Raw genomic sequence first — 14,437 nt, forward strand, 5'->3', positions numbered from 1 at the left:
GCTAATACACATTTAGACAAATGCTAGGGACAATTCCCCCCATCCCCTAGTAATGATTTTTAAAAAAAAGGAAATGATGCCATCATCAGCTACATTCAACGGAAGAAAATAAAACTTGGCTATTATAGGCCTACTCTCCCTTTGTTTCAGAAGAGAGTGGCTAATTAATCCAAACAATGCTTCTTAAGAGAAAGAATTAAGACCAAATTTGCATAAAACATGCCTTTAAAAACCAGCAAATAGCGGGTTATATTTTGGATGAAGTCAGTCTCATCGACCTATCCAGAATTCAAAGAATTTCGGAATTGAAAGGCACTTGTAGGCGATATAGTCTAACCCATACCCTAACTAGAATCCTAACCAAGTGGTCATCTGAGCTCCCTGGTGATGTAAACATAGCTCTCTCTTCCCCTTCTCCTCCTGAGCAACATTATTTCAGAGGATTTAGGTTGTCTCGTCCAACCCTATCATGTTGTAGAGAAGGAAACTGAGGCCCAGAGAGGTTGTATAAATTTTCTAAGGTCACACAAGTAGCAAGAACTGGATTTGAACCCAGGTTCTCTGACTGCAAATCCAGGGGTCTTTCCAGTGTACCACATTGTTTCTTCAGAACTTCATTCCTGCAAACTTGCCATTATCCATCTTCACCCAACCTGCCATGAAGAAGTCTCCTCTTTGAGTCTTCTGAAGGTGCTAGGTAGACTATTCCCCGCTCTCCTTTTTAATGATGGATTCTAAGATGGAGCCATTTCTGCCTCCAAAGGCTCCCGTCATTTCAGCAATCAGTTTCTTCTTTATTGTCAAATAGCAGGCTCCAAATGGTTCTCTCCATCTCACTTCATTGACCTTTCCAAGAACAAAATTGACATTAAGGCAAATACAGGAATTGAATCACCTGACCTGCTATGGGGCTGAGAGAAAGCTCTAATAAACTCCTTCAAAAACACAGAAATCCACTTCCCTTGGAATCATTAAAGCCGCAGGAAGAATCTGTTTGCACTGTTTGCAAGCATGTTAGGACAAGGGACCCAGGCTGCTCTTCCCAGAACAGTTCTGACTGGCCATTAGCCTAAAAGTCTTTATTTCCACTGTAGGAGTAGGAAAGAATAAGGAATCGACTAAGCATTTATTAAGCTTCTATTATGTGCTAGGCAGTGTGTTAAGTGCCAGTGAGGTTATTATTTGCTGATCCTCACAACAATTGTGGGAGGTACCTAGGGTCTGATCCCCATTTTACAGTTGAAGAAGTTGAGGCTAACAGTGTTTAAGTGACTTGCCCGGTGTCACAAAGCTAGTAAGTATCTAAGAATGGGTTTGAACTCAGGTCTTCTTGACTCCAGGCCCAGTGCTTTATCCACCTCGATGCTATATGTGCTTGGCACATCATAGACATTTAATAAAATCCATATTGACTAGTTAACCTGTGTCATGAAATAAGAGAAAGATCTCAAAAGTTGGCTCTGGAGAAATGCTTTCTATGCATGAAAGACTGTTGGTGGGAAGAGCCTAGAATGAGATTTCAGGGTAAGATAGGGGACCATCTAACAGGCCAGTGTGACTGGTATGTCTTATCCAGGAAAGGGAGTCATATGAAAAGGCCAGACAATGGTTGCAACGAAGTACAAAGAAAGAATAGAAATAAAAGCGAAACTGAATGCTGGGAAGTGATGATGCCCAAGCTTGGCCCAACAGGAGTTATGAGATGGCATATGGCCCACTCCCTGCTCTGCAGCAGTCCCTGGATATGGAATACTAAGGATCACATAAGTCTCTTTTGGATAGAACATACTATGACCTCAAAGGCCAATTGGTTCAACCTCCAAGCATTTTACAGGGGAGGAAACTGAGGCCCAAAGAGATTCAGTGCCTTGCCCAAGGCCACACAGGCAGTGCAAAAACAGAAGAGGCAGGGTGTGCACCTTAGCCAACTGACCCATGCTTTCTCCAGTAGCAAAAGCTCTTTTTTTCTTCCTCTTTTTTCTTCTTTGTTATAGAGATATCTCTCTAGGAGTGAGGAACTTGGGAGAAGAAGAACAATGGGAAATGGAGGCTGATGTAAAAACAAAAGATAGCAATTTTTAAAATTAAGGAAAAAATATAAAGTCAGGTTGAGACCAAAGTGTGAAGGGTCTGAAATGCCAGGCTAAGGTATTAGCATTTCCTACTTGGGAGCTACTGAAGTTTTTTGTTTGTTTGTTTAGGGGAAGGAGACATGGTCAGACTTGTACATGAAGGATGCTTTGTCAGCTGGGTGGAAAATGGATTACAAAAGAGGGGCATATAAAGGCAGGGAAACAATCCTTTCAATTACAAAAATAGGAAGTAGCCAATTATCAAACTCAATTCTAATAGAGACACTGTGGAATGAAGACAAATAAAACAAGCAAAAAATTAGAATTTACTCACAATTTCATTGTGTAAAAATCGCATCTCAGAAACCAAACACTCCTTTCAGGTCTCACAGAGTTAACCAGCCAGAATGTGCTCAACACACATTACTCAAACCAGAGTGTGGATTGCTGCGCCTGGCAGCCAAGGCTGTGTCTACCAGGAAAGGTCACTGTCACTGATTAGATCATAAGTAACCTAGTTCTTTTCTGAAAGGGAGGCTTCAATAATGCAAGGTGGCCAAGTTTCGCCACCCACAAAAGGCCTTCTATATGACTTTAGCACAGGTGTGGGTCTCTACAGAGGCTCAGACACATTCAGTATGCTCACACATGTCACTCTGCCTCAGCTAGAATTCCCTTCCGGGCTCACGCATAGAACTGAGACGACCACAATAGACAGAATCACAAGATGTCAGAGCTGAAGGCACCCCAGACCTGACCAAGAATCTCCTCTGATGTCACTGGATCATTTTACCTTTGTTTTAAGACCTCTAGGTCTTAACTATTGGGGAGTTAGGAAGTTTCCTTACTTTGTGCCTTAGTTTGCCTTTTTGTCACTGAAGAGAAATGGATAGGCTGTCTCTGATAGAGGGATAGAAGATCCCCACCACTGCCACAAATTGGCAGTATGATGTCACACATGTCACTTAACTTCTCATTGTTCCGAGCTACAAGTAAGATTTTAAGATACAGAGGTCAGTCTGTGGACAAGCATTTTATTAAGTGCCTACTAAGTGCCAGGTGCTAAGTGCTGCAAAAGAAGCTGACCCGAAGTGGCAGAGTGACTTCCCTGCATGGGAGCCTCTCCTGTGGACTTTTGGACTAGCCTCCTAATGGGTCTCTCATTTTCCTATACACACACTTCGCAGCTGCCAAAATTAACTTCCTAAAGCACAATAATAATAGCTAACATTTATATAACACTTACTGTGTGCCAGGCACTGTGCTAAGTGCTTTACAAATATTATCTCATTTGATCCTCACAACAACCTACCTAGGAGGTAGGTTCTATTATTATCATTCCCTTTTTACAGATGAGATGACACAAACAGGTGAAATGACTTGCTCAAGGTCACACAGCTAGTAAGTATTTGAAGACAGATTTTAACTCGGTTCTCCCTGACTCCAAGTTTGGTGCTTTATCCACTGTGCCACCTAGATGTCAACTCCACAAGTCTTCCCATGTCCTTCCCTGTTGGAGAACTATCAGTGACCACCTATCCACTCTCAAATAAAGTCTGAGCTCCTGTTTTTGTTAAAGTCTACAGCCAGACTTTCTAGAATTACTGAAGCATGTTACCATCAAAATCAGAGGGGACAGCCAACTTTCAATTTCCCTTATATGATATTTCATCTCCCACCTCCACACCTTTCTTCACACAGGCTGTCTGCCCTCATGCCTGACATTCACTCCCTATTCACCTTTGCCTTTCAAGATCTCCATCTCTCTTCGATGCTTAGCGCAGGTATCACAGTCTCTTATAAGACGTCTGGCCTGATCACCCAGTTATTAATGAGGAGTTATTCTCCCTACAGAAATGATTTGAATTTATCTTTTTACATGACATATTCTGGCCCCTGTCTCCAGTTAAATGTAAGCTGCTTGAGGACAGGAATTACTTTGCTTTCCTATTTGTTTTCCTGGTACCCTGCACATAATAGGCACTTAATAGCAAAGGATGCCAGAACTAAACTGAATTGAGCCAGTAAATAAGCACATGCTGTACCCGGTGGGCATACTCTGAATGAGCAGCTTTTTAACTTTCAATTTCCAATAAGTCAGCCCAGCACTTAGAGTGCTCTCTTGCACAACCACTGAGATATTATAAAACGTAAAGGAGAAACACTTGGAAACTGCCAGACAAAGACAACTTGTTCCCAGCATAACAAAAACAGCAAACAGACATCTCTCATGCATGTTTCTGAGGATTCTGAAATGCACCATCTTCCTCCCACTAATGCTACTGTACCACATGGGTTGCTGGGGTCTTCATCATAATGCATTACTGTGCACATTTATGAAACAAATATTTCTTTTCTGCCTTGCCAAAAGAACAGACAGAAACCTTATAAAGAAAAGGCAATATATACATAGAATGACAATCCCTATTCCTGTCCTGCCCTGGGCAGAAGATCCTTCTAAACACAGAAGGAAGCATGGTGGACTGGAAAAAGGATTCAATTGGGAGTCAAAGGTGCTGGGTTCAAACCCTGACTCCAAAACTATGATTAATAATTTGGAGACCTTGGAAATGTTTCCCATACAAACAACACAAAAAGTATCCTCCTGTTTAAAAAAAAAAAGTAATACACATTTGGAGGGTAGGGGGAAGTGCCCCAGAACAAAATGAGAGACATAAGGACATAATCTTGTACTGGAAGACAGAAGTCCATGGAGACCACAAGAGAGGAGAAGAGTAGGGGACAGGGCAGGGCCAGGCCAAAAGAAGAGCTCACCTTGGGCGCAGCTGGGCAGAGGAAGCTTCCAGCTGGTAGCTTTCTATTTTAACTAATCACTCTTGCTAACTAGGTGTGAAGCTTAGTTGTTTCTCTACTGCTGAAGGAATGTTAGTGCTGTTAGCACCCTCCACATTTCAGTCCCCTGGGCTAGAACCCTGGTTGCCCTGTCCTAGATGCTGCCTTGCCTGTCTTTATTTACCAAATTTTTGACCTGAGGCAAATCACTTCCTTTCTAAGGGTCTCAGTTTCCTCATCAGTAAAATGAGAATCACAGATCCGAGGCTGGAAGGGGCCTCAGAGACCATCTAGTCCAACCCCCTCCTTAGACACACAAAAAACTGTGGCCCTGAAAACTTAAGTGATTTTCCCAAGGTCACACAGAGAGGAAAGAACAGAGGTGAATTTGAACCTATGTCCTCTGACTGTCCACCAAACCAGGCTGCCTCCAGACTTGGTGGTGTCCAGTGTCCCTTCTGGTAGAAGAATGCCTTTTTTTTTTTTTAAAGATAGCTTTAATAAAGCCAGGTTTGGCAATTCTTCCAAGCACATCCCATGGGCCTTACTGCTTAGCAAGAGATTTCAAGAATAGAGTAAAGCACCTCCCCTTATGTGTGGTCGGCATGTTTCCTACTGTAGCACAGACATCTGGAAGACCCAGAAGTAGCTGGAGACTAATTAAATGTGATAAATGAGCAGAGCGTTGACACACTTCACCTCGACAAATTCTTCAGTAACTTTGGTGCTTGTGGAACATGCTACGATTCTGCCCAACAAGACAGTGCTTTCCTCTTACTTGTTCTTTGGGGCCGGTAAAACAAGAATCTCACCAAGACAGTGCCAAGAGACCGAGTTTCTAGCAAACAGAAGTGTCAGCAGCCCTTGCAACCCGCGAAGACTCACACAGGAGCCCCAGACTCCAGACATACAGGGCTTAGTTGGAGATGTTCACGTTGACTGCAGGTCCTCATTTATTTTTATTTCTTTTGAGGTTTTTTTCCCTTTGCCTACCCTTATTGTGCTTGTTCGGTACTGAAAATGGGCTTCCTTAGGGACAGGGTCATAACTAGGTGGGGCAGCATTTGCTGACACCACTTAAAGTCCTTTATTGAAACAACTGAGCTAAGCACCTAGTTAGCAAAACTAATTAGTTAAAATTGAAAGCAACTAGCTCTCTCTTTCCACCCCAGGTGAGATCTTCCCTTGACCAGCTCTACCCAGCTGCCTCCACAACCATCACCACCACATTCCAAACCCCAATAGCAGTTTGGCTTGTCCCGTTTGCCCTGCAAACTATGGTATTTGTGGCTCTCTCTAAAAGTGAGATACAGGTCTTTCCTGAGTACAGGCAGCCAGTGATCTCTAAAATCACTAATAAACATTCTTCTTCCTCTGGCTTAATAAACCCTGCTCTCCCCTCACATCTCATCAGGTAACTGCCACTGTAAAATACATTTGCTACTTTCTCATACTAACTTATTCATATTCCTGCGTACCTTTTGAGAGAAAAATCACTTCTTTTAAATGTAACCAACTGACTTGACAGTAAAAAGCAACCTCTTCTTTTTATTGACAATCAATTCTTTACATCTTATCAACTTCTATTGCAAGGAGAGGTCCCTTCCAGAAGTGCCAACATCGATGATCCATCATCAACTGTGCAAAAGCACAGTTGCTCCACACTCTAAGGTAAACGATGTCAGTTTCCAAAGGCCATTGGACCTCCTTGCGCCAAGAAAGCCGGCAGGCACCGTTTTTAAAAAAAAAAAATCATGTCACTTCTTTATGGAGTAGAAGGAAGCAGCTAGCTCATTTTCTAAAAATTGCACAAGCAAACTTTCTAAGCCTCGAGATTTCCCTTCTGCTTGCTTTACTCTCTCTCCTCCCCACCTCCCGCTAAAATGCAGCTTGCTATTCCAGAGAGCTGTGTCCTTAGGAAGGGCGAAGTCTGGCCCCAGGGGCAGGGGAAGAAGGAGGCAAAAGAATGCCAGAAGGATTCAAATATACCCTGGGCCATGTTTTCTTCATTTCTCCTCGGGAACCGCGGGATGGAGCGAGGAGGAGAGGGACACTTAAACCCATCCATCTTCCCCAGATGTAAAGGAGAAAGCCTTGACTTGGGAAGAGGAGTGTCTGGGTTCGAATTCCCGCTCGGCCATTTATTTGCTAGCTCTGTGATCTTGGGTAACGCATTTAAGGAGCAGTGGCCGTGGCCGTTTCTGCCTGTCAAATAGTGAAAGGGAGTCTCTCTGGTGACTTTTAGCTCTAACTCCTCTCTTTCCTCATGGTGCTTCCCAGGTTGGAAGGAATCCAGTCCCGCGCCTTCGCCCCACCTCCACCCCCCGCACCTGTCCGCGAGCCCAGCCCCAGGAGCGCAGGAGATGCCTCGCCTACGGCTGGCACGGAGGGTAGCCCCAAGCCACAGTGGCTGCTAAGTCCCCCTCCCCCTGCTCTCGGACGGCATGGGGAGAGCTTGGTACTTGAAGATCCCTGAGGATCCCTCCTGGTCCGCCCGCCCCTCGCCCCGAAGCCCCTGCCCCTACCCCTACCCCAGTTCGGCTTGCTCCCTCCCTGTCGGCCCTTAGAAGCAACAGGTAGGCAGGGGGGGCCGGCCGAGCCCGCCGAGCCGGCCCGAGACAAAGTGCCTGCAAGAGGGCGGGCGGCTCACCTGGGCTCCCGGGGCTTCGGCGGCTGCGGAGGCCATGTTGGGGGGCACAGGCTCAGCCTGGGCGCTCGGAGGCAAAGTTGGCCGCGGGCTCTTCCTTGTTGGCGGCACCCTGCTTCTCTCGCGTCCCCTCCTTCTGGCCACCCGCCTGTCTGTCTGTCTGTCAGTCTGCGCGCCAGCTCTTGCTCGGGCTGAGCGGCTCCCGCTTGCCAGTGCCTAGCTAGGTGGAGAGGTGTGCCCGCAGCGGTCGCCAGGTGCCAGGTGCCCGGCCAGTCCCGCAGCGGCAGCAGCGCGTGCCTGGCTGAGGGGGGGTGGTGCTGGGAACAGATACCCGGAGGGGGAATGCAGGTAGAGCCGCAGTGGGGGGCGGGGCACTAGAGGGGGCGGGGGAGCTCAGGTAGAGCGGCGCCTGGGGAGCGCTCGGCGCGCTCAGTTCAGCTCCGAGTTGCTGAGCTCCTCTCGGATCCGCTGAGCTCCGCTGCCTTCCCTTCCCTCCTCCTCGATTCCCTCCTCTCTCTCCTGTTCTCCGCCCCCTCTTCTCCGCCCCCCCTTTCTCCGCCCCTCCCTCCTTTCCCCGCCCCCCTACCGGCGCCGGACGGCTGCCAGCCCGGACACCTGGCTGGGACATGGAGCATGCCCAGTGAGCCCGCGCCCGCAGCCCGCCCAAAGTTTCCTCTTGAGCATTCCCAAGATCAGGCTCTGACACCCGGACTTCGAACCACCCCTTCTTTCCAAGCGAGGAAACTAAGGCCCCCAAGAGAGGGAGGGCGACCTGTCTAAGGTTGCCCAGGCCATAGCCTCGGGAAGGCCTGGGTTCCAAGGCCTAAACAAGGCACCTAGCTGAGCCTCAGTTTCCTCACTTGAAAAATGGGGGCAACAAGAATGACTTGCAGAACATAAGGAACTCAAAGATTCAATTCAACAAACATGTATTAAGTACTTACTATGTGTAAGACTCAGGGTTAGACTCTGCAGTTACAAAAAGAGAAGAAAGAAAATAGAAACTGCCCTCATGGAGTTTATATTCTACTAAAGGAATAAGATATTTACACAGATAAATAAATACAAGCTAGTTTGAAGCCTGGAGACAGCACTAGCAGGGAGATCAGGAAAGGCTTCCTGTAGGAGGTGACTCCTGAGTGTTAAGGGAGCTAAGGATTCTCTAAGGTAGAGATGAGAAGAGACAGTATTCCAGGACCCAGGGACAAATAGGGTAGAAGGAAGACTAGTAGAGCCCTATCAGAGGTGGGATTTGAATCCAGGTCTTTGACCTGAAGTCTATCACTCCACCCACTATACTTCTGCCTCCATAGGAACCTAAATTCCTATAAAATTCCCCACCTGCAGTAACTCCTGAATACAAATACCATTTCTGGTTTCCTGACACCAGTCTAAGAACAGCCCGATTAGATCTGACTTGGTGATGACAGCTGAGCCAGTGGTGAAGAGGCAGCATTGTATAGACAGAGAACAGAGCATTGGAAACAGGAATCCCAGATTTTAAATCCCACCTCCTTTACTAACTGTTGCTGTCATTTAACTTGTCTCAACTTCATCTGTAAAATGGAGATAATAAGGGGCAGCTAGGTGGCCCTGGATTCAGGAGGACCTAAGTTCAAATCTGACCTCAGACACATAACACCTACTAGCTGTGTGACCCTGTCACTTAACCCCATTGCCTAGCCAAAAAAATAAATAAAATAAAATGGAGATAATAAGACCACTACCTTAAGGGTCTGGTGTGAGGACCAAATGAGATTATTTTTGTAAAGCTCTTGGCAAACCTTAGTAAGCTGCCTGAATGTCAGCTGCTATTTAGAAAGGTGAACAGGATGTTCAGGAAGTTACCTAAAGTAGCAGAAAACACTGGGAGCAGTGAGTGGCTCTGAAGTCAAGAGGCCAGGGTTCAAATCCTGCCTCTCTCTTTGGACCTGTGTCTTCACCTGTAAACTGACAGGGTTGGACTTGATCTATGAACATAGGAGGTACCAAAGGTTTTCCCTGAAGACCTACCTCAGTCTCACCTCCCCCTCTCCCTTGCCAATCTCTCTACTTCTATAACAATATGATCCGGGGGACATATGGAGTATTCAAGGAGGACCAGCACCTTTTCGGGGCTGCTCATCCACCTTTCATGTCTACCTGGCACCCGTGTCTCACCTGTGGCTCCAAAAAGCTGTAGTATGTGCAGCAGACACACCCCAGTAATCCATCTCAGCAAACAGGTTGAACCAGGTTGGAGGTAACTGATAATCCTTCAGTGAGTTAGGGTGATGTTTAACTGAAGCATGTGAAAACTTTCCCTGGAGAAATGGACAGATAAGAGCAATTTGTTCCAATGGCCATGAAGGGGGCTTGAAGCAGGTACCGTGGAGTGCTTAGTTCTCGGGCAGGCATATAAGACAGCAAGGTCATCCACAGTATCCTGGGCCATCACCAGTCATTTTGACTTTTGTCCTGCCGCTGGACTTTGATGACTCTGGAAGAGAGACCTGATTCACTCTCAAGTCAAGACATCACTCTGTGATGTCTCTGGTCCTCTTTGAAAATGAAGTATGAACAACTCCTTGAACTGCCACAGCACCCCTCACAAAACTGCAGCCCCCCTAGACAGAAATGTGCCCGGTCACTTAAACTTCCTCCATGACAACGTTAAATAGACTAAAGTAAAAAGGAGAGAAGTCAAAGGACATGAGAATCCTTGGCATGCCCTGCCCTTTCTTTCAAACCTCTAAAAATCAGTAGTGAAAGTCCTTCTGCAATCACTGTCTCATCCCAGCACTCACTCTGGGGGGACTGATCCATCCTCCTTTATTGATAGGAATCCTGAGGGCTGAAGGCACTAATTAAGTAGCCCTGAGCTAAGAAAAGCTCAGAATCTTATGATTATAGATTTAGAGGTAGAAGACGTCTCTTAAGTCATCTGCTTCAACTCTCTCCTTTTACTGAAGAGGCAACTGAATCTCAGAGGGTTGAAGTAATTTAAGATCAGGGACCTTGTTGTTGTTATTCAGTCATTTCAGTCATATTCTACTCTTTGTGACCCAGTTTGGGGTTTTGTTGGCAAAGATACTAGAGTGGTTTGCCATCTCTCCAATTCATTTTAGAGATGAGAAACTGAAGCAAGCAGGGTTAAGTGACTTGCCCGGGGTCACACAAGTAGTATGTGTCTGAGGTCAGATTTAAACTCAGGGAAATGAGTCTTCCCGACTCCAGCCCTGGCACTCTGTGCACTATGGTGCTACACAGGACCTCAGATACCTGCTAATCCAGCTCCCTTTGGGGACCAAAAAGCCCAAAGAATTTCAGTGATTTGCTACAGGGTGTGAATGTCAAGGGTGATTTGAACTCAGCTCCTCTGCTTCCAGAAACCCAGTATTCTTTCCATGCTGCCTGTAAACTCCCTGAAAGGAGCCACTATTTCACATCTGTCTTTGACTCTCCAGAGCTTGACACTGTGCCTGGTGCATAGTAGGAGCTTAACAAATGCTTGTTCATTGATTGGTTGCAATGTCACCGGCTCACTAAGTAGCAGAGTGGAATTTAAACCCTTGTCCTCGGATGCTAAATCAAGAGCTCATGCTATGATGCCATTTAAAGCCTCATATCAAGGTGAGTCAATATGATTTTGAATTCTTATGCTCCCAGTGGATGGACCATCAAGTGTACACCCTGCCTAACCATGAGAAATGTCATTAGACTTTTTTTAGAGAATTTTTTTTTTGGAGCTACCACATGGTGTAATGAATGGGGGGAATGCCTGAGAGGCAAAAAGATAGACTTGTCTTTAAGTTCTCCTTTGACACCACCACCACCACCACCACTACTTGACCGTGGGCAAGTCACTTAACATCTCAGCACCCCAGGAAATTTTCAGATGAGTTGAGAATCTGCCCCTGATAAGCACCGGAAAAGAGCCCATCTTGGTGGAGAGAAATTGCTCTTCAGGGATTTCCTTATGCCAATGAAATCACAAGTCCAGACCAAATCTTTGGAGTCAGACTAGAAGAAAAAAAAAGAGGCCAGTTACTACAGAATAGTTTATGTCTGCAAGAAAATTCCATCAAAGGGTAGAAAAATAACTCTCATTATGAAACCTCTGTTGGCCTCTGAAAAATAAATAAACAGCACATTTGAAAGTATGTCTTAAACAAGAGAAAGATGATCTATTTGGGAGAGACTTCCCAAAGGAAATGTTGGCCCTTCATTTATCTTTTTTATTTGAAAGCTCACTCACAGGGGACAAAGTTGAGCAGTGGTTTTCTATCCTGTGGCTTCTGGCATTCCCCATGTATGGTACCCAATGGTTAGTTACTCCAGTTTCATCACTGGACCATGTTTTTTGTTTTGTTTCATTTTGTTTTGTTTTTTCTTGTCTTCATTGTTTTGAAGGTTAATAGACTTGGCATATAGAGCATCTGTTGATTTACAGTTGGTCTTCCCAGAATCTCACCATCACAGACCTGTCAGGGACCTCAGAGGCATCTGTCCAACCCGCCATAGCTGAACAAGCACACTCTCTCTTTATAACACCCCTGCCCCAAGTGGTATTCCAGTCTCTACTCAAAAGACCTCCCCTTAGGGGAAGCCTCTAGTGTCAACAGAAGAGTATATGTAAAGGTGTTTGCAATCCTTAAAGAACTAGTAAGTGCTGGCTACTATTAGCTTTAGCTCTTAGCGATCTTTTCCTCTTCTTGAAGACAGCATATAATGGCTAACACGTTTTGACCTGCCTTAGGCCCTTACTTGTCTGACTTTGGGCAAGTCACATATGCTTTCTAAACCTCAGTTTCCCCCTTTGTAAAGTTGGGGACAATAAATAACACCTATCTCTTAGGGTTGTCATGAAGCTCAAATAAGATCATGTAAGGAAAGCCCTTTTCAAACCTCAAAGTGCTGTAGAAACATGAGCTGCTATTATCATTCTGTATTCCTGGTCCCCACTGGAAGTCAAATTTAGAGCCATGATTCCATGGCTTGGGTTTTGAATGTTTCTTTTTTCTTAATTCCAAATAAAACATGGTTACAGAAACATCTGCGGAATGGGGACCCCTGTGATACTTGGCGTAGGGACTGATGGTGAATTACTGATTTTTAAAACCTCATAGGAAAACAGTTAGTGAAATAAGATACCCATAAAAATGTTTAATGATAGCAGTTCCTGATTCTTTCACCTCCTGCTTTCATTTTTAAATAAGCGCTGCCTAACCCACCATTTCCTTACTCCTTAAAGTGCAGTGTACCCTCTGTTTAGCGTTTTCATCTGAAATGAAATGAAAAAATATTTGACTTTGAGGATATTATGACCCTCATGGGAATAATTGTGGAACCTTTAAGGTATTACAAAGACCCAGAACTTCAAAGCATTTACCTAGACAAAAGTAAAATTTTTGCTAGGTTTTGTGTTCTTGTTTTTCTTTTTTTTTTTTAATTTTGAGCCTCAGTTTTCTTATATATAAAATGGAGATAATACTTGCCCTATCTCAGAAAACAATGATAAGGAAAGAACATTGTAAACCTTATGACACTATGTAGATGTAACTTATTAATAATATTAGTAGTAGTAGTAGCATTTTGTCATTATTATCATGGTCAAGTACCTAGAGAGCTAGACTTGGAGTCAGGAAGACCTGAGTTTAGATCATGCCTTTGATATACTAGCTGTGTGCTGCAGGCAAGTCATTCTTGGGCTGGTTGGTGTTGTGCTTTTTGGAACACATCAAATTTCAGAGGATCGACTGTTCTGTGTTCGTTTTGAGTGTTGAAGTACTCCCACACTAATAAAATCCCAGGTCTAGACAAGAATATACAGAGAGAGAGAGAGAGAGAGAGAGAGAGAGAGAGAGAGAGAGAGAGAGAGAGAGAGAGAGAGAGAGAGAAAAAGTACAGATAGAGTAGAGGTAGAGGTAGAATTAATTCATCAATCAATAAGCATTTCTTAAGTGTTTAGGATGTGCCAGGTAGTATGGGAGGTATAGGTGGTATGGGTGACATAAAGACAAAAACAAAACAGTGTCTACCCTTAAGGAGCTTACATTCTATCTGGATAGACAACATATACACATATAAGAAAATACATGCAAAGCAAAGTAATAGAAGTGGAGAGATTTAAATTTCTTGAAGGCATTTATGTCTTTTGATCTCCAGCACCTAGGACAGCACATGGTCAGTGCTGAATAAAACATTTGTTGAATTTAGTCAGATTCCTTTTCCGTGTCTTATTGTCTTTTTCTGATCTAAATGCAATCTTCATTATCAAAAATGGCCTTTTAACCTGGACACCTCCACTGTCTTGCTCTATGATTTCAGGTACATTTCTAAAACTCTTTTGGTCTCAGTTTCTTCATCTGAAGATGTTAATACTTCCCTGTCTCACAAGCGTAGTTGAATTCGTTGAAGTGATAGTAAAATATAATGGGAAATTCAAAGCACTTCCCAAATGACAGGCAACATTACTGAAAGATGTATTTCCATATTGAATTAATTCTTAATGGGTTCATGTGGTGAACAGAATGAAATTGGAATTTTGTTTCAAATAACTCACTTTGCTAAGTATCACTTGACAGCCAAAATACCTAGGGTCATCCTTCGTGGCTCTCTTATAAGAAAACTGTTTTAACTAATGACCAAACTTTCTCTAAATCATCTGGATCCCTAAATAAAGTGCCTATTTACCATGTCAGTGCAAGGGCAGAAGTGAGTTGGAGGGGGTGAGGAGGTGACTCTCCAACTGTTCATCTTCATCCAGTGTTTTAGGGATACTTGTAATCTCTAACAATGCCAGCCAAACCCATCCATGGCTGTTGATCCTGCATGATTTTTATCCATCATGCCCTCTCATAAGTCTGTCACAGGGGATCTACCCAACATGGTGGGGATATTTCTCACTTTCTCTTAACACCACAAGATTATTAATGGAGTAGTC

The 14,437-nt window shown here is 44.4% G+C and overlaps 1 protein-coding gene across 1 annotated transcript in view; it reads right to left on the reverse strand.

Moving 5' to 3' along the window:
* Positions 1-7,997, reverse strand: part of ANK3 (ankyrin 3) — a 725,987-nt gene extending 717,990 nt beyond the window's left edge. The window contains exon 1 of the mRNA XM_078150719.1: positions 7,516-7,997. Within this exon, the coding sequence (XP_078006845.1) occupies positions 7,516-7,551 (36 nt within the window). The 5' untranslated portion in view covers positions 7,552-7,997. The remainder of the gene's footprint in view (positions 1-7,515) is intronic.
* Between the last annotated feature and the right edge of the window lie 6,440 nt (positions 7,998-14,437).

This window comes from Phascolarctos cinereus, unplaced genomic scaffold (assembly GCF_003287225.1).
Source record: "Phascolarctos cinereus isolate Bilbo 61053 unplaced genomic scaffold, phaCin_HiC Scaffold_3;HRSCAF=262, whole genome shotgun sequence".
In the NCBI taxonomy this organism is placed as follows: Eukaryota; Metazoa; Chordata; class Mammalia; order Diprotodontia; family Phascolarctidae; genus Phascolarctos; species Phascolarctos cinereus.